The sequence below is a fragment of the Leptonychotes weddellii genome, chromosome 2, assembly GCF_054177405.1.
Source record: "Leptonychotes weddellii isolate Sample4059 chromosome 2, ASM5417740v2, whole genome shotgun sequence".
NCBI lineage: Eukaryota > Metazoa > Chordata > Mammalia > Carnivora > Phocidae > Leptonychotes > Leptonychotes weddellii.
Window position 1 is genome coordinate 124,950,233 of NC_138370.1, and position 25,284 is coordinate 124,975,516.

Genomic DNA, 25,284 nt, shown 5'->3' on the forward strand with positions numbered 1-25,284 from the left:
GTAGGGGGAGCGACAGGCAGACAGAGACGCAGGCTCCCTGCTGAGCAGGGAGCGAGATGCAGGACTCGATCCCAGGGCCCTGGGATCATGACCCGAGCCAAAGGCAGAGGCCTAACCGACTGAGCCATCCAGGCATCCCAGGACCCAGGTTAACTTACTTAGGTTTTCATTATCTAAGCTTTCATTACCACTTGTATGCTGAGGATGCTTCCACTGATGTCTCCACCTCTCACCTTTCCTCTGAGCATCGGGACAGATGTTGCAACTGTTTAACGTCTCCACGTAGATGTCCAACACACATCTCCAATCTTGCATGTCCAGAAGAGAACTCTAGTTATCCTCTGACACCAACTTGCTTATCCCTAGTCTTTATTTAGTAAAAGGCACCACCATTCATTCAATCACTAAGACCAAAACTGTGTTCAGTCTACCTTGACTTTTTACTTTCTTTTGTTTATACACTGCATCAAATCCATCAGCAAATCTGTTGACTTTATCTTCAGAATACATCATTCATTTGATATTTCTCACTCTCCCTCCTCTTACCTCCTTAGTCCAAGTCACCATCACGGTCTCATGGGAACCACTGTGAGAGCCACCAAACTTGCCTCTTTGCCTTCTCTCTTACCCCACACCCTCATTGTCTGTTCTCCGCACTCTAGCCAGGGTGATATTTATTTATTTATTTATTTATTATTTATTTATTTGACAGAGAGAGACACAGTGAGAGAGGGAACACAAGCAGGGGGAGTGGGAGAGGGAGAAGCAGGCTTCCTGCGGAGCAGGGAACCCGATGCGGGGCTCGATCCCAGGACCCTGGGATCATGACCTGAGCCGAAGGCAGATGCTTAATGACTGAGCCACCCAGGCACCCCGCCAAGGTGATATTTAAAATGAAACAAAACATTTCACTCTTTTGCTCTCAAGTCCTTCAATGGCTCCTCATTACACCAAGAATAAAATCTAAAATCTTTTCCACGGCTGCAAAGTCCTTTATCACAGTCCCTGGCTACCTCTTCAGCTTCATTTTTGAGACCATTCCTCACATTCACTCCACTATGTCAACTCTTTTTTTCCTTATTTTTTCTAGAATGTGCCATTACAATTTCATTTCAGGAATTTTGCTCTTCTTCTTTCATCTGCTGGGAATATTCTCCCACCAAATATTCACATGACTTGCTCCCACATTTTATTTGGTTTCTTGTTCAATTGTCCTCTCCTCAAAAAAATCTTTCTGGACCATCCTAGCAATTCCCTTGACCATTTATTTTTTTCCTTGTCCTATCTAATTTTTCTGATATAAATCTCGGAATATATAATAATATAACCTGTATTATGTGATATATTGTTTATTTGTTATTGTATTGTATCCCACACTATGATATAAACTCCATGAAGACAGAGCTTTACTGCATCCTTGGTTTCTGGAAATAAGCCAGGATATGGAGGCACTCAACACATGCACCCCAATATTTATAGCAGCAATGTCCACAATAGCCAAACTATTGAAAGAGCCTAGATGTCCATCAACAGATGAATGGATAAAGAAGATGTGGTATATATATACAATGGAATATTATGCAGCATTCCTTTTATTTTTTAATTATTTTTTTTTCTTCAAATTTTTACTTAAATTCTAGTTAGCTAACATATAGTGTAATATTGGTTTCAGGAGTAGAATTTAGTAATTCATCACTTACATACAACACCCAGTGCTCATTACAAGTGCCGTCCTTAATCCCCATCACCATTTAGCCCATCCTCCAAGTCACCTCCAATTTTGTTTATTTTTTTAAAGAACCAGCTCTTGGTTTTATTAAATAATCTCACATTGGAATTTTAGAGAGGCAACTCACTTGTGCTACTTCTCTGTGAACCTGTTTAGTTCCCCATGAACCCTTTGAGAATATCCCATCAGTATGTCCAACACTGGGTTTTTGTAAAATGTAAATTAGCTGTGGGAGAGTTGGGTATTGGGCATTGATTCTCCATGTTATGAAGCAGTGGTTCTCAATATTAGTATTACTATGGTTATTATTGCTGAATATTACCTGTTATTATCATCACCCTTCCTTCTGCAAAGAGCCTTTTGAAACATGATTTTTCTAATCAATCACCTCTCTTCCATAAAATTTTAAGACCATAGACATACTGTATATCTGTTCATGTACTGTGGCCCTTTGGAAGGCCAAGAACCAGTGTAATGTCTAAGATTATTCTACTTTCCAAAACCAATTTTTTGTCTCATTAGGGATAATTATCACCCTTACTAAGGATGCAAATCTTCTATAACTCCAGGTTGTATACTCAGTACTCATTAGTTCTCTCTATATATAAACTTTAACCAAAGAAAGTAGGTGGTTAAAGAGAGAGTTGCATAAATTTCCATCTAATCCAGTCTGGGGAAACATTTCCTAACGTAAGTGATGTAAAGGGATTTTGTTGTTCTTGGATTTAGAGAATAGCAGAGTATGAGTGACTGATTGATTGATTTATCAGATATTTATAAAGTGCTTCCTATGTACCAAGCACTATTTGTGGACTGAGGATGGACTCGATGTTATAAGACATAGAAAACTTCTCAGGTGTTGTTCTGCAGTGATATGCATAGATAGTAAATAGTGGCTGATAAAGTAACACTTGCTGCTTTCTTTCTATCTCTAGAACACCATCCACCTTTCTCCTATGCGTGTGTGTTTTCCTGTCCAGTTTTGGATTTCTAAACTTGCAGTCTCAAATCTCAGAGGGCATGAATCATCCACTGTGCCTATCCTCAATTTACCTTGAGAGAAGTATTAGATTAAACAATGGCCTACTGGATCTCTAGTTCTCAAACATTACTGTGCCTAGGAAACATCTTGGATATTTGCATATCATATAGATTCTTGGCCCCTGGATACCCTCTTCCACACTAAGAATTTGATTGAATTTAGAGGGTGGTAAATCAAATGTGGCATTTTTACAAATAGAGAACACATTTTGAGAAACAGGGCACCAGACTAAATAAATTTTTTGAGGGCAAGATCTTTGTTTTATTCACTACAAACATCTCCAATGTCAAAGCCAATGGTTGAATTTGCTATTTTATCATAATAAATTATCTTTAAGTATATATCTTTTAATGTATCTTCCTTTTGTGATATATCTATATTTATATATCTATTTATTATTTTTGCCTTACCTATGTTTTTAATATTTTTCCTTAGACATATATTTTACTGTCTAAATAGATAAAAATTAGGCATATCAGCTTTTTCCCATTTTGCATACAAGCAGTATACTTTGTCACATTCACTGTCCTCACCTCACCACTCCCTAAGATTAGTTTTTTGTTAAAAACTGGTTTATATAATTTTCTTAGAAATTATCCCAAAGGCCAATGAAAATTAAAAGAAAATCCCAGACAGGTGATCTTTCATAATAGGCCAACGCTGAACCAAGTCTTCATTCCTAATCTTTGAACATAACGATTTTTCTGTGCCATTTTCTCAAATTTGTTACAACAAAATTTGTCATGCAACAAAATTGTCATTGTCCAAGTGAATCATGTCAATATAGGTAAATAGAATCTTTTTCTTTTTAGATAATAGAGAGAGAAATTCATTATGTACTGTTTGTACTGAGGCTTCCCAGGTATCTCAGGCTGTTTTCTGTCCCTATCGCCTCTCTCCAGTGGGGTCCCAAACAACTTCTCAAGCAAGAGACAGAGGACATTAGTCTTCTCTCCTGGCTTTGTTTTCTATATTCCCTCCTTCTCGCCTTCTAGGCCATCCCCCTCTGCCACCCAAAAAAGATATCCATAATCAGTTAAAGCAAGGTGAAAAATGTCAGCTGTACAAACAGCCTCACAGACTTTAAAATCCAGCTGGGCCTTAACTAGAACACTTTGCTACAGCTACTTAACAGGTGGAAGAGGTATTTTTCCTAGAAACATGACGACATTGCATATATACATATGAAAACAGGATCCCTAAATGTAAGAAATAGTTGCCTAGAGAGTTGACAGCCACCCATTTTGAGTGTAAGGTAAGGAATGGAGAAGAAATGCAGTCAGAGCAAACTTGACTTGCCTTGGGATGACCATGGTTTGAATAGTACTTACCTCTCAAATGTGAAGAAAGCTGGTCATTTTCGAGATCCCAGTTGGATTAAATAGAGCACCACTTCATTTATCCATCAGCAAGATTAGAAAGAAATCTGTTCATAGTTGTTAAAGTATAGATATTCGGGAATATATTTCTTAAGACAATTCCCACATAAAGGACAGAAGTTAGCAATAGCAAAGTCGGATGAGGTGACATTCCAGTATTTAAACTAACAAGCTAAGGACAAACCTTCATGAAATATAGTCCCCTAACCAGGCAGAATCCTATCTGCCCAAATAGAGTAAGACCAACCTTTCTCTTATTTCTTCCCCTCAATTCTCCACCTGCTCCTAAATTTCTGCCTCATGGCTCTATCATAATGCCTGAGATTCCACTATTGCATTCATTTTGGGACGGGCTAAGGTTTATTTGGTTTTCAAAGCCCAGGCACTACTACACACCTATTTTATCAAGTTCCCACTTGCCTTTTAGTCTTAGCTTTTGTGTGGCCTCCTCTCTGAATCCCAACCCCCATCCTGTCTCGGGGGCAATGGCAGCCACTCTGACCAGGCTTTCACGGCCCTGCCCTGCCTGTCTGAGTTCCCACCATACGACCAGCTCCTTGTAAAGTATCTTAGAAGGTTTGATGGAACAGCAAAAGAGACAGCAGGATAAGGAGACCCAAGGGTACTGGTGAGGGTAAGTAGCAATTGTAAATAAACTGATTGGGGTAGGCTTAATCGAGAAGGTGATATTTGAACAAAGACTTGAAGAGGAAACAACCAGTGCAAAGGCCCTCAGGCAGGCATATGTATGAGTTGTTTAAGGGTCATTAAGCAGGTCAATGTGCATGAAAAGAGTGAGCAACAGGACCTAGTAGAAGGTGAGGTCCTTTTATTAGTGATGGTATCATGGACTGAATGTTTGTATCCTCCCAATACTCAAATGTTGAAGCCCTAACCCTCAATGCTTATTTGGAAATAAGACCTTTATGGAAGTAATTAGGGTTAATGAAGACATAAGGGTAGGACCCTGATCCAATACGATTAGTGTCTTTATAAGAAAAAACATCAGAGAGCTCATTTTCTCTCTCTCTCTCTCTCTGCCATGTGAGCGCACAGTGTGAAGGTGTTTGTCTATAAGCCAGGAAGAAAGTTCTCATCAGAAGCTGCCCATGCTGGCACTCTGCTCCAGCCTCCAGAATGGTGAGAAAAGCCATGTCTGTTGTTTAAGCCACCTAGTCTATGTTCTGTTATAGAAGCTCAAGCAGACTGAACCTGGGGGGAGAGGTGGGGGGAGTGGCGTAGGGCAGACATAAGGTTTTGTTGGCTATTCTAAGAACTAGGGCTTTTCTGTGAGTGAGTGAGTGAGTGAGTTGGGAAGTGATCGAAAGGAAAGTTTTGAGTAAAAGAATGACATTATCTGATCTATGTCTTAACAACACCACTATGGCTACTATTTTGAAACAAACTGTGGAGGTGAGGATGACAAGTATAGAAGCAAACATCAATTTGGAGATGATGGCATCCCCGGGTGAGAAAGAAGCCTGGCTCAAACCAGGGAGGAGTAGCTGAGGTGGTGAGAAGTGATCAGAGTCTAGATATACTTTGCAGGTAGATTCAACAGGGTTTTCTGACAAAAATAATACCTAATGCATGGGTAAAAAAAAGTCAAGAAAAACCTCAAGTTTTTTGGCCTGGACCATTGGGAGAATAAAGTTGCCATGCACTATAATGGAGACTTGCAGGTAGACCAGATTGTTGGGAATGACCAAGAGTTCCATTTTGGATATATTAACTGTGAAATGGCTGTTAGAGACTGAAGTGGTGATGTTCAGTAGGAAGATGCACAAGTCTGCAGTTCAGGAGAGGGTTCAAGGGTGAATTTTGAAGTCTGGGCATCATTGGCACATAGATGACATTTAGTCATAAGACTGGATGAAATCACTAGGATCTGTTCTTTTCGCCTTCTCTACTTGGAAATTCTTTTTCTTCTTCCCTACTCATTGTACTGCTTCTACATTTTCTAGGGTCAGAACAAAGGTAGTGGGATACAGAGGAAGACGGCAATTTTTTCAAAGGGCTTTTTTTTAAAAGATTTTATTTATTTGAGATATTGAGAGAGAGAGAGCAAGAGAGCACAAGCAGCAGGGAGGGGCAGAGGGAGAGAGAGAAGCAGGATCCCCACTGAGCAGGGAGCCTGATGCGGGGCTCCATCCCAGGACCCTGGGATCATGACCTGAGCCAAAGGCAGGTGCTTAACCGACTGAGCCAACCAGGCGCCTCAGGGAAATTTTTCTTTTTAACTTAATTGGTACTGTTTGTGGTTCTTTCTTGGGTAACTGACTGGTTATGCATTATTTTATAGCAGGTTACACATGCTACCTTTTTATGGACCTATTGGTTAGTTCTCCAGCTATTCTTACATGAAGTACTCTGCATCTTTCTGTTCCCTGATTCGGGGTTGGGCGGGCTAGGATGAGATGCAGGCCTCACCTAACTTCTTATGAACCTCTCCCCTTAACTTCTGCTTCTACGGCACTATACTTCTAGTTTCCTTCTGCTTGTGTTTCTTTGATCTAACAGGAGACTCCTTTATAGTGTCCCCTAAAGGTGACTCAGCCATTATACTTAGAACTATATACAAAACAGACTGAATGGAGATGTACTAAATAATGGCAGTAATTATGTTAATTTAGGGGGAATTGAATAATTACTTTCTCATCTATTACCCAAAATATATTGTAATGTGGTTAAATTTCTTTTTCAGTGAAAAACAATATATGTATATATAATTTTTGTATGCAAATATATTAGTATATTTTGTATATAAGTATGTATGCAGTATTTTTGTATAATATACAAAATGTTTATGCACATATATTCAACATAAAAATACTATATAGTATTTACTGAATATTTATACATGCACACACACATATACTTCTCTTTGTGTATGTTCTCAATGTGCACACACGCACACACATACACACACATATCTATGTTTAAAGCTTAAACTTACCTTTGTTCTTTCCAGAAGATGACATTGCTGCAATGTATTGATTCATTTTAAGACATGAACTACTTTTAAATATTCTAGATTAAAAAGATCTTTTAACTGTAAGTTCATTATTCTTAGATATGATGTCTGTGACCCACCCATTAAGAAGCCTGTTTTCCAGCAGTCCTAATCTAGAGAATATCTATTTTGGAGAGTGGTTGGTTCAAACCTCTCAATTTGAGCAAACTGCGTTTCAAGATAGAGAAGTGCTATGACAGCAAAACACAAACTCCAGGTACCATTAAGAACAAATTTAGTGGGCGCCTGGGTGGCTCAGTTGGTTAAGCGACTGCCTTCAGCTCAGGTCATGATCCTGGAGTCCCGGGATTGAGTCCCGCATCGGGCTCCCTGCTCAGCAGGGAGTCTGCTTCTCCCTCTCCCGCTCCCCCTCTTGTGCTCTTTCTCTCTCTCACTCTCTCTCTCAAATAAATAAATAAAATCTTTAAAAAGAAAAAAAAAGAACAAATTTAGTGAATTAACTACACTAAAATAGTACTTTTTCCATGGGGGAAAAGCCAAAATAAAATAAAAACACAAATGGAAAATACAAAATAAATACTTTGCAATTTATTTTGCAGAAAAATATTTATTTTCTTAATGTATACATGTAGCTTAGAAATAAATAAGACCAATAATGAAAAAAAAATTTTCCAGAAAGCGAAATATAAATGGCTGCAAAAAAAAAGAAAAGAAAAGAAGCCCAACATCACTCTTTTTAGAGAACTATAGACTCAAACAATGAGATAGTAGTTTTCACCTATCAGTCTGGCAAAGATAAAAAAGTTGGACAAAGCACTATCATTACCAGTACATTTCATTTTCATAGTCTAATAGAGGGAGTTTAAATTAGTGCAAATTCTTGGGAACTGTTTTGACAGTGTTTATCAAAATGTAAAATGCACGTACCCTTTGATTCAGACACTCCTGTTCTATATATTTATATTACAGGTATACATGCATAACTTGTATACACAAAAGATAAACACATAAATGTTCACTAAAGCATTATTTCTCACATAAAACGGAGTCTGGAAAGACCTAAATAGGGGTGCCTGGGTAGCTCAGTCTGTTAAGTGTCTGCCTTAGGCTCAGGTCATGATCTTTGAGCCCCCCAAGTGGGCTTCCTGCTCAGTGGGAAGCCTGCTTCTCCCTGTCCCTCTGCTCTTCCCTCTGCTCATGCTCTCTCTTTCTTGCACACTCTCTCTCTCATAAATAAATAAAATCTTAAAAAAAAAAAAGACCTAAATGTCCATCAGAATAGACTGGTAAGCTGAACAATGGTACATACCTGCAATAAAATATTCTATACCCACTCCCCATCCTGAGCAAGTAAATAAATAAGTAAATGTACTGAAAAGAGACAATGCTCTCATTTATGTCATCAAATATGCTGGTACATGTAGAGAACGTTTCTGGGAATATATACCCACCAAAACTGGTAAAAATCATTATTACACCTAGGGATGGAAACCAGACAACTCAGGATTTGGGGTGGGGGGAAATTTATTTTTTCCTTTAAAAATTATTCTTTCCTTTTAAAAAAAGGATATAACCCCTTACACTGTTTAAATTTTTACCATAAATGTTTTCTTTCAATAAATATAACACACATCTATTTGCTGATGTAAACTTTGGCCCATGGGTAAGAAATGATGATTGGCCTGCCTCATAGGTGAGGGATTCTTCTTATGTGCTGGTAATCGTATTTTAGAACAGTCACTTTGTGGTGAATCAGACTGTTTGGAATGGAACCTGCTGGAGTCATGGATACTAGTTAGAAGGCTATTTCAGGGAAACTGTTGAAAGTTTGAGAAGACCAGAACTAAGACATTGGGAGGGGGAAGAGGGAGAAGGGCTGAATGAGGGTGGAAAAAGGGTGGAGAAGTGTCAGGATCCAGAGCGTGGCTGGATGTGGGGCAGAAGGGGAAGGGCAGTCTATGACGATCCCTAAATCCCTGGCTTAGGCGACTGGATGAACGGTGTAATAAAATAGAAAGAGCGTAATAAAATAGTGTAATAAAATAGAAAAATAGAGGAACAGTGAGTTTGGGGAAAATAACAAATGTCTCTCCTTCACCCTGAACTCCCTGTCCCAGGGGGTAGGGCATAGTCATGGGTAATAAATGCGTGTTTCAGGATAGGAAAGGGGTACAAGGTAGGGGGACAGTTCTTTTCAGCAGTGACAATAATTGAATCTCAAGAGAAGAGAAAAATCCCTGTGTGAATGATGAGTTCTGGAAGGAGGTTTGGCTAAATTAAAAAGATAATCATATTTTTGTTGGCACCAAGAAGAAAATGCAGAAACAGGCATCAGTCCAGACCAAGATGATAGCATCTGATGATCCAGTGGGGGAAGGCTGGTTTTGCTGGAGGGAGTAGCCTTCAGGATGTCTTAGATGGCCTGATGAGTTACTGTGTCATAGGGAAGAAATGCTCCTCACCCAGAAACACAGAGAGGGTCTCTTTCTGGAGGTTTTATGTCTCAGCATCCCACAGTCTGGGTGTAACCAGGGTGGAGCTGGTTCTGCTAACCAAAGCAGAAGTAATGGAGATAATAGAGTAATGGAGGATAAAAATCAGGATTCCTGGTGTCCTGCGTTGGCTCTGCCACTATCTGGCTTTATAATCTTTGGCAAGTCAGTTGTTTGTGTTTATATAAAAGCTTCCCCTGGGGGCGCCTGGGTGGCTCAGTTGTTAAGCATCTGCCTTTGGCTCCGGTCATGATCCCAGAGTCCTGGGATCCAGCCCCGAGTCGGGCTCCCTGCTCCGTGGGAAACCTGCTTCTCCCTCTCCCACTCCCCCTGCTTGTGTTCCCTCTCTTGCTGTCTCTCTCTGTCAAATAAGTAAATAAAATCTTAAAAAAAAAATAAACTTTATAAAACAAAATAAATAAAAGCTTCCCCTGTGAAATGAGATAAAATGCGAAGCAAATGTAATTTTGACAGTTTATATAGACATGGAGCCAATAACCCAGACTTGAGAGGTATGGGAAGGCCTCCCAGAGGAGGTGATATACAAACTAAGACCATTCCTCAAATCTTAGTTCCTTTATATGTTAGGTCAGGTACAGAGGAAGGAGGCAGGGCAAGGGGAACTGATTTAGGTGGAGGGAACAGTATGAATACAAGCTTTATGCCAAGAAATGGATAGTACCCATGGTGATTAACATAACATAATAAAAAAGAAAAAAAGAAAAAAAAGAAATGGATAGTACCGTCACAAAGACAATGAGTAATTGGATGTGGCTCCTAGAGCATAAAGAGTTGAAAGGCATTCACTTCTTTAGTTCTTTCACTCACTTTTTAAAGTAAATATGAGTGTTGACATTTTATAGAAGAAACTGAAATTCAGAATTGTTACTTGCCTGAAATCACTTACTCTGTAAATGGTAGTATGAATAGGATCTGTTTGCCTCAAATCCTGTGTTAACCATTACTTTTTACCACTTCCCCACATTAACACATTAAGATGGGTGGGGCTGGGGGGGCGGTGAGGAACGAAGGTATACCTTTCTCAATACATGCAGCACGTTACATTTTGAAAATCCCTTTGAACCTAAAGAAAAGGATCATAGTGAAAAACTGTAAAATGTGTGAGATGCTTTCAAACCACAAACATAAGGAAGCAAAAGATATCCAGTAAAATTAGTTAAATAAATAAATGAATCACTAACCCTGGTTTCTTCTTGGTAGCTTACTGTATCCTTTAGAAACTGTCTCGCATTTAGGCATAATTGACCCAAGCTAAATTTGGTGACCTTGATTCTTCATTATAAATGTGCACAGAAAGCCACAGCAACTTGCTATTCTTTTACAACTAATTCATTCTCAGCAATTCCATTTTAGAAAAACTGTGTATGTATTCCGAAGACCTAATGCAGGTGTGACCTTTTCTTGAGCCCTCCTTCTCGAAGCACTTGCCACACGGTGTAGGTCATGCTTATTCATTCTAAGGTCTTTCTTCGTATTTGGGATCTTGCAGGTTCTTAACGATATAGTTGGGTATGAATTTTATTTTTCTATCATGCTTAGAATTTGTTGAGCTTCTGAATATGAGGAATTCATCTGTCTACAAAATTCTTAGTCATTATTCTTTCAAACATTACTTTTCATCCATTCTCCCTCCTCTCATTGTCTGGCACTCCTTTCAGAAATAAGTCAGATAGTCTCAATACTATTCTTGAAATCTCAGCCTTCTTTTTGCATATTCTATATTTTCATCTCTCTGGTGCATCCTAGACTCATCTAAAATGATGATCTCTCCAGCTGAATCTAATCTATTGCTTAAGCCCACCGAGTTGTCTACCAGCAACTCTGGAAATGGCCTGCTTCATCCTGCGATGGCTGCTGGCCATGTCTCTATAGGTGTTTCCACCCTCCTGGCCTAGGGTGCTAGACCATGAGTGGGTGCATGACACAAACTGTGTCAGCTTGATCCCTTTCTCTTGAAATTTGGAATTTTATACTCTCAAATATTCAGTCTTGTACCTGTGGTCCTGAGAGAGTTTTTGCCTCAAGCCCAAACTCGGAGCTAATTGTTAGTGTATAGCTTAATAACATGTTTTTGCCACCATCCACAGCAGTAAAACTTGCCACCTACTTCAGACAGCTTAGAGGCTTGTGGATAGAATTGTGGATAAGACAATGTGAATAGGCACCATAAAACTGGCTTTCTTAAGTACTAATTGGGGATTGACTTTATCATTTTAATAATAATAATGATAATACGTTATGATTTTTCATGCTTACTTTCCTTTTTTTATTTTTAAAGATTTTATTTATTTATTTGACAGAGAGCACAAGCAGGGGCAGAGGGAGAGGGAGAAGCAGACTCCCCGCTGAGCAGGAAGCCCAGTGCAGGACTCGACCCCAGGACCTTGGGATCATGACCTGAGCTGAAGGCAGACACTTAACCGACTGAGCTACCCAGGCACCCCTCATGTTTATTTCAAAGCAATTTTTATCTTATTATCTCCTCTTAACAATCCTGTGGGGAATGAAGGTTCTTTGTTTTGTTTTGTTTGCCATGTTTTCACATTTGCAAAAGAGTTCAGAGAAGTTAAGATACTTGCTCAGAATTGCAGAACCTAGATCTCTGGACCTTTTGCCAAGAAGGGCTCTTTCAATACATGCATGTCACCTCTTGAAAGTACAATAGTTTCTCCTGAGGAAATACGTTTTCTCTTTCACCTTTCTTTTCCCCTTATCACACATGAAGACACACATGTAGTAATAGAATCCTTCAAAAGATTCAATTCGTAAGAAACTCTCACTTAGGTGTTTCTTCATCCTACAGTGGTAAGTCCCAGATGGCCTTGTCTGTATCCCTTGGCCACAGTTGATTGGACCTGTGTGGACACCTGAATCAATATAGCCTATAAGATCTTCTCTCCCAGGAATTGGAAATTGAATCTGAGAGAAAGTATGTTACTTTTTGTGGATGACTTGTCACAGAGACCCAAAAATCAGAGAGAAGAGAGAAACCCCAGGTCAACAGAGAGAGACAAAGACACAGCAGATGACAAGAGAAAGTCCTCAGGGCTCCAGTGTCTATGAACTGAATCCCTTTCTGCTACAGATGGAATATTTGTGTCCCTCCAAAGTTCATATGTTGAAACCCTAATCCCCATGTGATGGTATTTGGAGGGGGGGGACTCTAAAAGTAATTGGGTCATGAGATAAGAACCCCCATGTATGATATTAGTAGCCATATATATATATATATATATATATAAAGAGACTAGAGAGCTAGCTCTCTTTTTCCACCAAGTGAAGACACAGCAAGGAAATGACCATCTATAAACCAGGACCTTCCAAGAACTTGACCATGCTGGCACCCTGACCTTGGACTCCTGGCTTCCAGAACTGTGAGAAATAAATGTTTGTTGTTTAAGCCAACAATTTGGCCTAATTTGTTAGCAATTTGATAATTTGTTAGCAGCCCCAACTGACTAAGACATTTTCTGAAACAGCATTCCTATTCATTGGCTCCATGAGAATATCACTCATCTGTTAACACATTTTTTTCCTTCAGAAACAGTAAAAAAAAAAGAGAGAGAGAGAGAGAGATTTTATTCATCAATATGGTGTTGCTAATGCAAAAATTCTACCTAGGAGAAGTTAAATGATTAGAACATAACTTTAGCTCTGTGTTTTCCATTTCATCTTTCTGAGGCATCATCTCGTGATCTTTCCTGGGTCTTGATGGTCTTAAATTTCCTCTCCTCCTCTTCCAACCCAATGACTTTATAGCTTCCTTGGTTGGATCACTTTTACTCTTGGCTGATGTTATCTATTAAGTTTGCTTTATTTAAGAGTAAATTCTTAAAATTTAAGACAATTCTATTATACAGCTGTATGAACCCCATTTTCTTCTTGTTAAATGCATTGATCTTATAATGAATGAAAAATTCCTTTAAAAGGAGTATTTTAGTTTTGAAGACTATAGATTACTTTATACTGAGATCCAAAGTTGTGGGCGACTAGTTACAGCCTTTGGAACTCAAAAATTCAAGCAATTAAGAGGCTGGAGTGTTGATAAGTTAATCAAGAAACATACTGTTAAGAATATGTCAAAGGATAGAGTTGAGTGAAAAGCAGTGATCAAATGCCAGAGTACACTAGGAGTTAAGTGATAGGGTACAGCATGGAAGATGTGGACTCCGTTAAGGTATATTGAGCCTAACAGGGAAACCGCTCACCTATTATATGAATTTGGGAGATTATTCTCCCAACATAATAGAAATTTCATTACTTCTCCTTCCATTATTCCCACACAAGTAGCCAATCACCTGTCTGAAAACAATGTTTAGGTTGTCAGAATGAGCAAAGAAGGCAGTTCAATGTAGTCATAAATTAGCATAAGTTGGTGCTACTTTCAAAGAAAATTCTGGAGGATGTCCAAGCTCATGATGATACCAAGGGCTCTCGATACCCATAGGATGTGATGTTCCTTGTGTGACCATCAGTTAGGAGCACTACAATACAATCAGAGCGGCACGTAACTATACAGATACACAGGATTACCCATGTGTGGTGCCTTGTAAGAAAAAAGAAAAAACCCTGAGGAATAAAGACAAAAGCCCATGTATTTGGTAAGCTGAAGATTAATAATAGCCATAATTAACCACTTTACATGTATTATCTCTATTTCTCCCATGATAGAGCAAAGTAAGAACAAATGAAATCATATAAATCCCAATGTTAAGTGAATTAACCAAAATGGCATAACTTTTAGCTGTGGATCTGGAACACTAAACCATAGCTATATGATTCACAAGCCCAGGCTCTTCCCACCACATTATACCTCTCAACTGCCAAGGTGATCCTCTGGTGAATCATAGCTCTGCATACCCTTAATTTGTTTTCCTGTTTATTTTTTAACTAAAAAATCCCACAAAATTTAGTTTTTCCGTTATAACTGGTCATCTCTCTCTTCTTACACACTGCTATGGCTTAAAAATCCCCCCCAAAACCCTAGTTTGATTTTTTTTTTTCCAGAAGTTAATCCAAATACACTCCCATTATCACCTGCCTGTCCTTAGTGTAACTTCTCCATTCACCAATTGGCAAATTCTATTTGGAGTCTAGTTTCTAGAAATGTTATGCTGGAGATAAATTTTTTTTCACAGGGGGATTTTTTTTCTTAAAATTTCTTTCATCAAATGTGTCTATTGCCTGCCTACCTGATCTGCATAAGACAGCTTCTAGCAATTTTAGATCATTTTTATATTCATTGGGGATGTTTATAACACAGGTCAACTTGGATGGTATGTTAAATAGAATGCATGCACCAATGGTTCTCAAACTTGGTCATGCATCAGAATCATCTGGGAGGCTTATTAAAACGCAAAGTGTTGGGCCCCACCCCCAGAATTTCTGATCCAGTAAGTCTGAGCTGAGGCCTAAGAATCTGGATTTCTAATAAGTTCCTAGGTGATGGTAATTCTGCCGGTTTTGGGACCACACTTTTGTATTTTCTGGTATAAACTTATTCTGATCTTACTGTAATTTTATTCTAACCTACAGCAAAGTCTGTATATATTCATAGATATCTTTAATTAAAAGACAAGAGAGAGTCTGAATATGAGAATCCTTGGCATTAATTATACCTGTTGATAATCTTTTTGATAATAATCATCACCCATTCAGCCTCAGGATCCAGACAAATTAATGTCCCATCTTTCAGTGCGACTCTGAAAAAAAAAAAAAAAAGCATTTTGGTTAAATGATAATTGTATATAATTCAATAATGCTTTAAGTTTATTGATTAAAATTTCAGCAACATGAAATTTAATGCTTAAAATGAACATATGGATTTATTTCTCAAACTACATTAATCAAATATTATTGGAATATGACTTTCAGTCATACCAGTGTACATAATGAAATTTTAAAAATCAACTAAAGAATAATTTTTTTCTTAGAGTTTTTGAGATATCAACTAATCAGCAAACATTTATTGGACTTATGCTACACAGGTGTTAGACTCTGGGAAATCTACATAAAGGTCATATCTTCCGGGCTTCCAGTTATCAACCACTTACTATACATTCTTTATCATCATACCTGTGCTAACTGTGTTAGCTTTAAGGAACTCAGTAAAGCCTCATTTATTATTGGGAGAGGGAAGGAGAACATAAATTGCTTATTTAAATTAATTCTGTAGTTTAAATTACTTCTATAGTTTTCAACTGTACTTCACAGAACCACAAATCTCTACCTCTGAAGTTCATTACATAAAGACCAGATCACAATAAAAATGATAATGATAATAATGTAATAATAACCCTTGAGCAAATTGCCAATACAAAGATGGCCACAAAACATCAAACATAATAGTGAAAACTTGAAAGTATTCCCTCTGAATGCAGAAAGAAGAGTGCCTGCCATCTCCACAAAGCTAGAGAGATAAAAGGCATAAGCTTCCAAAGAAGGAAACTAAACAGACATTATCACCAGATGACTGGACCACCCAAGTAAAGAATTGACAGTTGCAAAATCAATACAAAATTTTATGTCTAAATCCTAATAACAATGGGAACATAAAATTTTATAAAGCTATTCCTTACAATAGCATCAAAAAATATAAAGTGACTAGAAATGTGCTTTTTTTTTAGTAATAAAAAAGACACAGAAGGTCTTTATGGAGAAAATTACAAAACTTTGTTTAAAGACATTAAGGAAGCCTTTGATAAATTGAGAGCTATTTTATATTCTTGAAATAACTTATTCTTGAAATAACTTCTTGAATATGAAATAATTCATATTCTTGAAATAACTCATGATTATTGACATCACAAAGATGTCAATAATTCACAAATTATAATTTCAAAGAAATTCACTCAAAATTATAATTAAATTAGTGCAAATTTGCAAGCTGCTTCTAATATTTATATGGAAGAGCAAACAAAGCTCTAAGAAAATCCATTCTGAAGACGATGGGAGAATTTTCCTTTCTTAATGTCAAGAATTAGAATAAAATTAATAAGGATGGTGTACAAGTATAGACAATTTGATTAATGGGACAGAATAGAGAGGTCAGAAATATCCTTACACATTGATGGGAACTCAGTTTATGATAGAAGTAGCAGTGCTGGATTAATTGATGAACCATATAGAAAAATAAAATTGTATCATTCCCTCACTTCACATACAAAATCAGTTCCACTTGGGTTAAAGTCTTAAATACAAAGGAAAAAAACTAAAAACTTTAGAAGACAATATAAAATATTTCCGTGAAGTCTGTGGAAGAAAGTTTTTTGAAACAAGACACTGAATGTGCAAACCAGGAAAAAAAAAGCATATTGCTTAACTCAGTATACTAAAAACACAAGCTTACATTAATTGAAAGGACACCATAGAAAGAAGGAAAATAAGAACCACAAATTGGAAAATGAGCTTTGCTATACATAAATCTGACAAGCGATTAATATCCAGAATATATAAAGAATACCTGTGAGCCAACAGGGAAAAGATAGTATCCAAGGAGGAAAAGAAGCAAAGAAATGAACAGAAATTTCACAAAAGGAGGCACACAAATGCTTATAAACATATGAAAAAATATTCAACCCCGTTAATAATGGATAAATGCAAATTAAGAGAACAACTAAAGCATACCATTATATACCCATCAGGTTAACACCACCAGATATTGGCCAATATATGAAGCAACAGATGGTTTTATGTAGGAAGGAGTGTTCATTGGTACCTTAATACAGTAATACAATGTGGCATAACCTAGTAAGGTCAAAGGTGTGCAAACCTTAAACCCAGCAAGTAATTCCTAGAGAAACTCTGATATACATGAACCATATATAGAGAATGTTGATAATAGCAAAAATCTGGAAAGAACCCAAATGTGCACCAATAGTGGACTGGAGAAGCAAATTTCATATTTATTGATTTAGTATTCCTCTGACGGGATGCTGTGTCATTTAAATTGAGTGAACTACAGCTAAACATGTCAGAATGCATGTATGCAGAATAAAATATTGAATAATAAAAGAAAGTCCCAGAAGAATATATTCAGCATGGTGCCCTGAAGTTCAAAAGCAGGCTGTCTTATAGAGAGAGGCAAACCATGAGAGACTCTTAACTATAGGAAACAAACTGAGGGTTGCTGGAGGGGAGGGGGGTAGGAGGATGGGGTAACTGGGTGATGGGTATTAAGGAGGGCACGTGATGTGATGAGCACTGGGTTCTATGTAACTGATGAATCACTAAACTCTACTCTGAAACTAATAATACACTATATGTTAACTAACTTGAATTTAAGTTAAAAAAAAAAAAGCAGTTTGTCTTAGTTCATTTGGGTGCCTATAAACAAACAACAAACAAACAAACAAACAAGAAAACAACAAAACCCCCCACCAACTGGATGGTTTAAACAACAAACATTATTTCTCACAGTTCTGGAGGTTAGGAAGTCCATGATCAAAGTGCCACAGATCTGGTGTCTGGGGAGAACCTACTTCCTGGTTCATAGAGGGCCACCTTCTTACTCTGTTGTCACATGTTGGAAGGTTAGGGAGCTCTCTGTGATCTCTTTTTTAAGGGCATTAATCCCATTAATGAGTGATGAGGGCCCCATCCTCATCACCTAACCACCTTCCAAAGGCCCCTCCTCTTAATATGGGGTTGGGAGTGGGAACACACATTCAGTTCATAACACAGGCAAAATTGTAATTGCTTTAGATTTCATACACAGATGGTAAAACTATTTAAAAAGCAAGAAACAACAGCTCAAATAGTAGTTATTTCTAAGCGTGGGGTGGGTATATGATTTTGGGGGGGTTCTATTAGTTTGCTAGGTCTGCCATAACAATATACCACAGACTGGGTGGCCTAAACAACAGAAACTTATTATCTCTCTATAGAGGCTATAAGTTCAAGGTCAAGGTATTGGCAGGTTTGGTTTCTTCTGAAACCTCTCACCTTAGCTTGCAGATGGCCACCTTCTTGCTGTGTCCTCACAGGCCTTTTCCTTGTGTGTGTGTGCATTCCTGATGTCTCTCCTTCTTATAAGGACACCAGTCATATTGGATTAAGGCCCAGCCTTGTGACCTCATTTAACTTTAAGCACCTCTTTAAAGGTCCTATCTCCAATTACAGTCACACTCTGAGCTTTTGGGTGTTAGGACTTCAACATAAAAAATTTAGAAAGGACACAATTCAGCCCATAATAGGTGTTTTACACGTGCAGGCTTCTGATGTACTAATTATGTTCCAGATTTTGGCCTGGGTGGCAAGTGAATGGGTGTTTATTACTGATCTTTAAATTGTATGTGGACATATTTATACAGTCTTTTGTATGCTTGTTAGGCAGAATTCTAAGAAGAACCACCAAGTTTTCCTCTCTGGTCTCCAGGAACATGATGAGATATTACATCCATGATTATGTCACATTACATGGCAAAGGGATTTTGCAGATGCAGTTAAGGTTACTGATGAGTTGACTACATTAACCCGAAGAGAGATGACTCAGGTGGGCCCAATGTAATCACATGGGTCCTAAAGGCAGAGAGTTATCTCTGGCTGGTAGCAGAAGAGAAAGAGAGATTTGAAATGTGAGATCAGTTCAACATGGGGCAGATTCTCAGCTGCTGATACAGAAGGAGCTATGTGGAAAGAACTGAGAGTAATTTCTAGGAGCTGCAGGTGACCATCAACCAATGGTCAGAAAGAATCTGAATACCTCAATCCTATAACTGCAAAGAACTGAATTCAGCCAACAACATAAATAATCTTGGAAGTGGATTCCCCCCAGAGACTCCAGATGAGACTTCCACCCTGCTGACACCTTAATTTAAGCCTTATGAAACCCTGAGCAAAGAACCTAGTCAAGCCATTAGACTACTGACTTACAGAACTTTGAGATAAATGGGTTTATTTTATGCCACTAAGTTGTGGTTAATTTGTTACTTAGCAATGAACCGAAACAGTATGTATGATCCAGTCCAAAATTTTGAAAAGTTTCAGTAAAATTCAGAAATGTTCCCCACAGCCTCTAAGCTCTGTATTTCTAGGCTGACGCTTCAGAAAGGTTGTCAAGTCAGCTTTGAGAGCCACTAGGCCATGCTGGATTTATTGTGTTCCCCAAGTGTCTAATAGAGACATCTCGAGACAATCAAGATTCACCCATGTATTCTCACTGAGGCCATGTATCTTTGCTCGTTGTACCTGTTCATTGACTTCAAAGGCCACTCAAATCACGTTCCCACGTGAGAGCTTATTCTTTTTGGAGAGGGTACATGATGTTTTCAGAAATGAGAACATGAGCACTGGACAATGATTTTCCCACGCTGTGCATGAATAATGCTCAGAGCCCTGGTCTCCTGTCTTCTCAATCTAGCACATTTTTAATACAAATGTCAGCTTTGAAAAGCCCGGTACTAGAGGCTTCAGTTGTCCCCCACAACTTTACTACTCACATGATTTCTTTTCTGCTGCAATAAGCACCTTCAGGTATCAATTGGACATTTGTAAAGAATTTAGGAGAAATAAAGTCAGAATGTGTCTGAATACACTGACATCGCAACTCTTGGCCCTCACAGGGATCGGCTGTATAAGAAAAGAATGGCAAAACCCTGAGTGAGAACAGAGACAGCCCCATGCTTATCCTTTAATTATCAATACAGCAGGACCCTCAGTTCACAAAATAAGTACTGCAAGGGTTAGAGAGGCAATCACACAAATCTAATCATCTGCTCTATTTATAATCAACACACATTTATGAAGCATCTGCTATGAAGAATGGTTAAGTACACTAGACCAATAATTCATTGTTTCAAATTATGCCTGGTCAAAAAAATAACTTATTTCGTGGTAAAAATCAACTTGATTTCCTCCTATGAAAAGTTGTAAACATAAAAATTTTAGGTGAATTCTATCAGTTGAAAGTGGCAATTCCCGGGCGCCTGGATGGCTCAGTTGGTTAAGCGACTGCCTTCAGCTCAGGTCATGATCCCGGGGTCCTGGGATCGAGTCCTGCATCGGGCTCCCTGCTCTGCGGGGAGCCTGCTTCTCCCTCTCCCACTCCCCCTGCTTGTGTTCCCTCTCTCGCTGTGTCTCTTTCTGTCAAATAAATAAATAAAATCTTTAAAAAGAAAAGAAAGTGGCAATTCCCATCTGCCTACCATCGTTAGAATAAACAAATAAATAAACCTATTTGCAGGAATGCTCCTGTGGTTATCTCTAGTAAGACAAGCACAGACCCTTACAGTTACATATCTTCTAAGAAGTTAAAATTTTTAAAATTACCTCAACAAGAAATTCTTTGACACTCCACAATCTAAACATATGTTCTGCTTAGGTTTTAATTTTACAGCTTTTCCATTTTGCTCAATGCTAAATAGAATCTCATAAGATCTGGAATCTTTGCTAAATTTTGCAAAGGAGAATATAAATCTTTAGCTGCTTTACCAAAGATGCTCAGGACAAGGACAGCCAGCAGGAGTGTCTGTGGGCTCTTGGCAGCCATGACTGCGCTCAATCTTGACCCTTGTCTGAATGGTGGAAACAAGGCAGCCCTCTTCTATGTGCCTTCTGTAGCTCTGAGAATTTTTTGTTGTTCGTGCACTCTCTCCCCACTGAAGAATGAAAGTAGCAGCTTGTTAAATAGTGTGCTTGTCACAAGTGGGTAAGGAAATGGGGTTTGTTTTTCAAGCTTTGTTTTATTTGGAGGAGGGCTGAGGTTTGGGAGCAGGATACGAAATTTATTGAAAGGAGAGATGAACCTATTATTTCCTGGGGAGGGAAACTGCATAATCCTGAAGAGTTCAATGCCAGTTAGTTAACGGTGACTTAAAGAATGGAGTCAAAGGAATGCCTATACACTTTCTAAAGGTCATGCTTGTACAAAGTAAGTAATTAAAATGCTTTTTCCTCTGCAAGTATTTGCTTCTGGTGTTTGTACCTCTTTGCATAATTCCACTCAAGGTGATAATAGAATCTGCCAAGCTCCAATTCCACCTTTAAGTAACCTACAAAGAAACTGAAGTTCAGACTATAATAACCCTTGTCCTGTCAAAAATAGCAAATTACAGTTTGCTTGTGGTTTGAAGACAGCAGTTGTAATGGGCTTGAAGCAAGTAACAGTGAACTATGAACTTTTTCTTTAAGTAGTTTTATAAATGACCTTAATTATTATTCCACACTGACCACATTTTTTTTCATTAACAAATCAAATATCAAAGCATTGACGTTACTCTCCTCATGCTGTCATAACAAAGAACCACAGACTGGGTGGCTTAGACAAGAAAAATTTTTTGTCTTGAAATTCTGGAGGCTAGAAGCCCACAATCCATTCCAATGGACCATGGTGTTGGTAGAGTTGGTTCTTTCTGGGGCAGGGAGGGAAGGAGCTGCTCCAAGCCTTTCTCCTTGGCTTATAGATGGTTGTCTTCATCTTCACATGGTGTTCTCCCTGTGTGCTTATCTATCTCCAAATTTTCCCTCTTTGTAAGGACACCAGTCATGTTGGGTTAGGGCCACCCTAATGATCTCACTTTAATTTGGTGGCCTCTGTGAAGACCCTACCTCCATATGTGGTACTGGAGGTTAAAACTTTAACCTATGAATTTGGGGAGTGGCTGTGGGGGGACACAATTCAACCCATAACAGCATTTAACTGAAGAATTAGTGCTTCTTTAAGGGCTGATATAGTTTGAAGGTAAACCTAGCTTAAATAAGGTCTTTTCTTTTGACAATTGTCATTGATCATCTGTTACCTGCCAAGGCCTTTGTTGGACATTAAATAGTCAAAGAATAAAAACTGAGTTTCTGCTCTTGAGGAATTCACAGACTGTTTGGAGACAAACATGTAAATAGACAAAACTAGAAGGTGATCTATGTTAAGTTAGATGTAAACCCGAGGTTCTCTGCATGCAGAGGAGGGGGGACTGGGAGGGGAGAGTGGGTGGGGGGGTGGGAGAATTCACTGGGGAAGTCACATTGGAGTTGTTCAAGATGAAAGGAAGTTCATCACAGCTAAAGGCTGACAAATATTCCAGAGAAATGCACAAGAGCTCAGGTTTACAAAGGGTTGCTATGGTCTGAAGGTTTGCTTCTCCTCAAAATTTACAGGTTTGAATCCTAAGCCCCAAGGTGATGGTACTAGAAGGTGGGGTAATTAGGTCATGAAGATGGAACCCTCGAATGGCATTAGTGACTTTGTAAAAGAGACACCAGAACCTTGCCCCTCCTGCCAGGTGATACAAGACCAGTCTATGACGCAGAAGAAGCCCTTCTTTAACCATAGTGGCACCTTGATCTCAGACTTCCAGCTTCCAGAATTGTGAGAAATAAATTTCTGTTGTTTATTAGCCACAAGTCCATTGTATTTTGTTATAATAGCATGGACAGACCAAGACAAAGGTCTTGGCATATTAAGAAAGAGAAAAAAGTGATTCCAATCTCAAAATCAGGTAAGTTTTAGTAATTTGACAACATTCAATGGACTAATCAGATATTGGCCTTTATAGAAACCAAAAAGCTGCAGATCAGTTAGAAACACCATTCAGATGCAAACTTGATTTCTTTGAGTTTTATTTTCCATCTTTACCAAGTGAAATGCTGTGTCTAGATATTATGGTGAGAATAAGATAATACAAAGATGAGATTATCAACTATCGAAAGATTCAAAATAATTTAGTTTCCCAAAACTTCAAAAACAGGCTTAGACATCATGGCTGTTAAGGAATTTGTTAAAGAAATAGTGATAAAGATCCAGAGATCTTCCTTATCAAATGTGGGTCTCTCATTCTAGAACTACTAAAATCTCTGCCTGATCTGGAGCACAATTAATGTAGAATTGGATCTAGATTGTTTAAAATGCTCTGATTGTCAGCTTCTAAAGTTTTATAGATGATCTATTTTATTAGTTGAATTTTCACACACACCTGAGACCTGTACACACATGCAAGTCACCAAAAAAAAAAAAATCCCATTTTTAACCATAATCTTATGTTTCTTTCTTCAAAATATTTACCTACCCTAACAGAGGTACAACAAAATATAATGGTAGTAACAACCATTTATTGAGTTCTGCTTTGTGTCAATACAACTCTATGACCTTTTTGTGTATTATCTGGAAACTTGACCAGGGATGTTTCTATCTTACAGATGAGAAAATCGAATATTCCAGGGAGGTTAAATAATTATGAAAGATTAAAAAGAGCTGTAAATTTTTAACAGCTCCTCACTTCAAGAAGTGGAATTTATTTCCCAAACCCCTTGACCCTGTGCTGATATTGCTTTGGGCAGTAGAATGTGGTAGAAGTGATATGGATATTTCAAAACAAAAATTCCAGAACCCTTGAAGGGATATCATGCTGAGCACTAAGGAATGTATAGAATTGTTGAATCACTTTATTACTTTATTGTATACCCAAAACTAATATAACACTACATGTTAATTACATTTGAATAAAAAAATAAAGGGGAAGAAAAACGTGAGAACATTAGGAGCTTCCACTCCTGCCCTCCTGCAAAGCTGCTGCACCATAAGAAGAGGGCCAAGCTCATCCACTAGAGACATGAAGCCCAGCCAACAGCCAACACCAAGCACCAGACAAGCGAGCAAGTCCGTCGTGCTCAAGCCACAGATGACTGCAGCCCCATGAATGACCCAGCAGAGACCATCAGAAGAACACTTCGCCCAAACTGATGACCTACAGGGTCATGAAGCGGGATGAAATGGTTGTTGCTTTAAGCCACTACATTTTGGGGAGGTGATAGATAACTGAGAGAGTAACTTTGCAGATCACATAATGTGGCTGAACCCGTCTTTTACTTCAAATTGTTTGGCTACAATATTCATCGTGTTTTCTTTAGAATACCTTACAGAAGCTTGTGGTATGGATGGACTACTAGCTATTATTTAGTACCCTGAGACTGGTTCTACACATTTTAGAAAGCCAACCCTAGAACAAAAACTAAAGAAATTTAATAATGATCTAGTTAGTGAAAATAGTCCTGTACTAAATATCAGAAAGCTGAGTCTTAACCCATTGTGAAATAGGACAGTTCTGTGACATTTGGTAATTCCTTGGTGGTCTCTGAGCCTCCATAGTGTCATCTATAAAATGAAAGAATTGATTTTTTGTGTGATCTCTCAGGTTTTTTTTTTTTAATTTTATTTATTTATTTGACAGAGAGAGACACAGCGAGAGAGGGAACACAAGCAGGGGAATGGGAGAGGGAGAGGCAGATTTCCCGCCGAGCAGGGAGCCCGATGCGAGGCTCGATGCGGGGCTCGATCCCAGGACCCTGGGATCATGACCTGAGCCAAAGGAAGATGCTTAACGACTGAACCACCCAGGCACCCCATGATCTCTCAGGTTTTGAACTAAACTCCTACCTGGCTGCTAAAAGATCGGTTCCCGGTTTTAGTGTGCAACTTGTCTATTCTTCTCCAAACTATGTGGTTTTTTTTTTTTCAGGAAACTATTGAAAGCCAAAAAAACAATCCCAACTAATTCTCACTTAAAAAATAAAATATTTATCAATTTTAATTTTGAGGACAGAATGTCAATAGGCACATCATCCTCTTCACAGGGGAAGATAAGGTCCTGAATGTGGGTTTGGTAGACGGTTTCCCCCCAGACCCATTTTAGGGCCTTACGGATCCAATTTCCAGA

General features: G+C 38.4%; 1 protein-coding gene and 1 long non-coding RNA gene across 5 annotated transcripts in view; one reads left to right on the forward strand and one right to left on the reverse strand.

The window, feature by feature from the left end:
- LOC145720185 (uncharacterized) overlaps positions 1–23,305 on the forward strand; it is a 28,360-nt gene extending 5,055 nt beyond the window's left edge. Inside the window, exon 3 of the long non-coding RNA XR_014142999.1 lies at positions 22,730–23,305. This is a non-coding gene — a long non-coding RNA (uncharacterized LOC145720185). The remainder of the gene's footprint in view (positions 1–22,729) is intronic.
- The window catches only part of LOC145720184 (uncharacterized), a 64,083-nt gene that overhangs the window by 32,818 nt on the left and 5,981 nt on the right, over positions 1–25,284 (reverse strand). For 2 of the 4 annotated variants that reach the window (XR_014142997.1, XM_081812289.1), the window contains exon 2: positions 15,256–15,339. Coding sequence is in view for 1 of the 4 variants with exons in the window: in XM_081812289.1 (XP_081668415.1) it covers positions 15,256–15,339 (84 nt within the window). In the remaining 3 variants the exon portion in view is untranslated. Of the gene's footprint in view, positions 1–11,879; positions 14,122–15,255; positions 15,340–20,076; positions 20,211–25,284 lie in introns of those variants that run through there. The other 2 variants (XR_014142998.1, XR_014142996.1) reach the window with 2 other exon arrangements.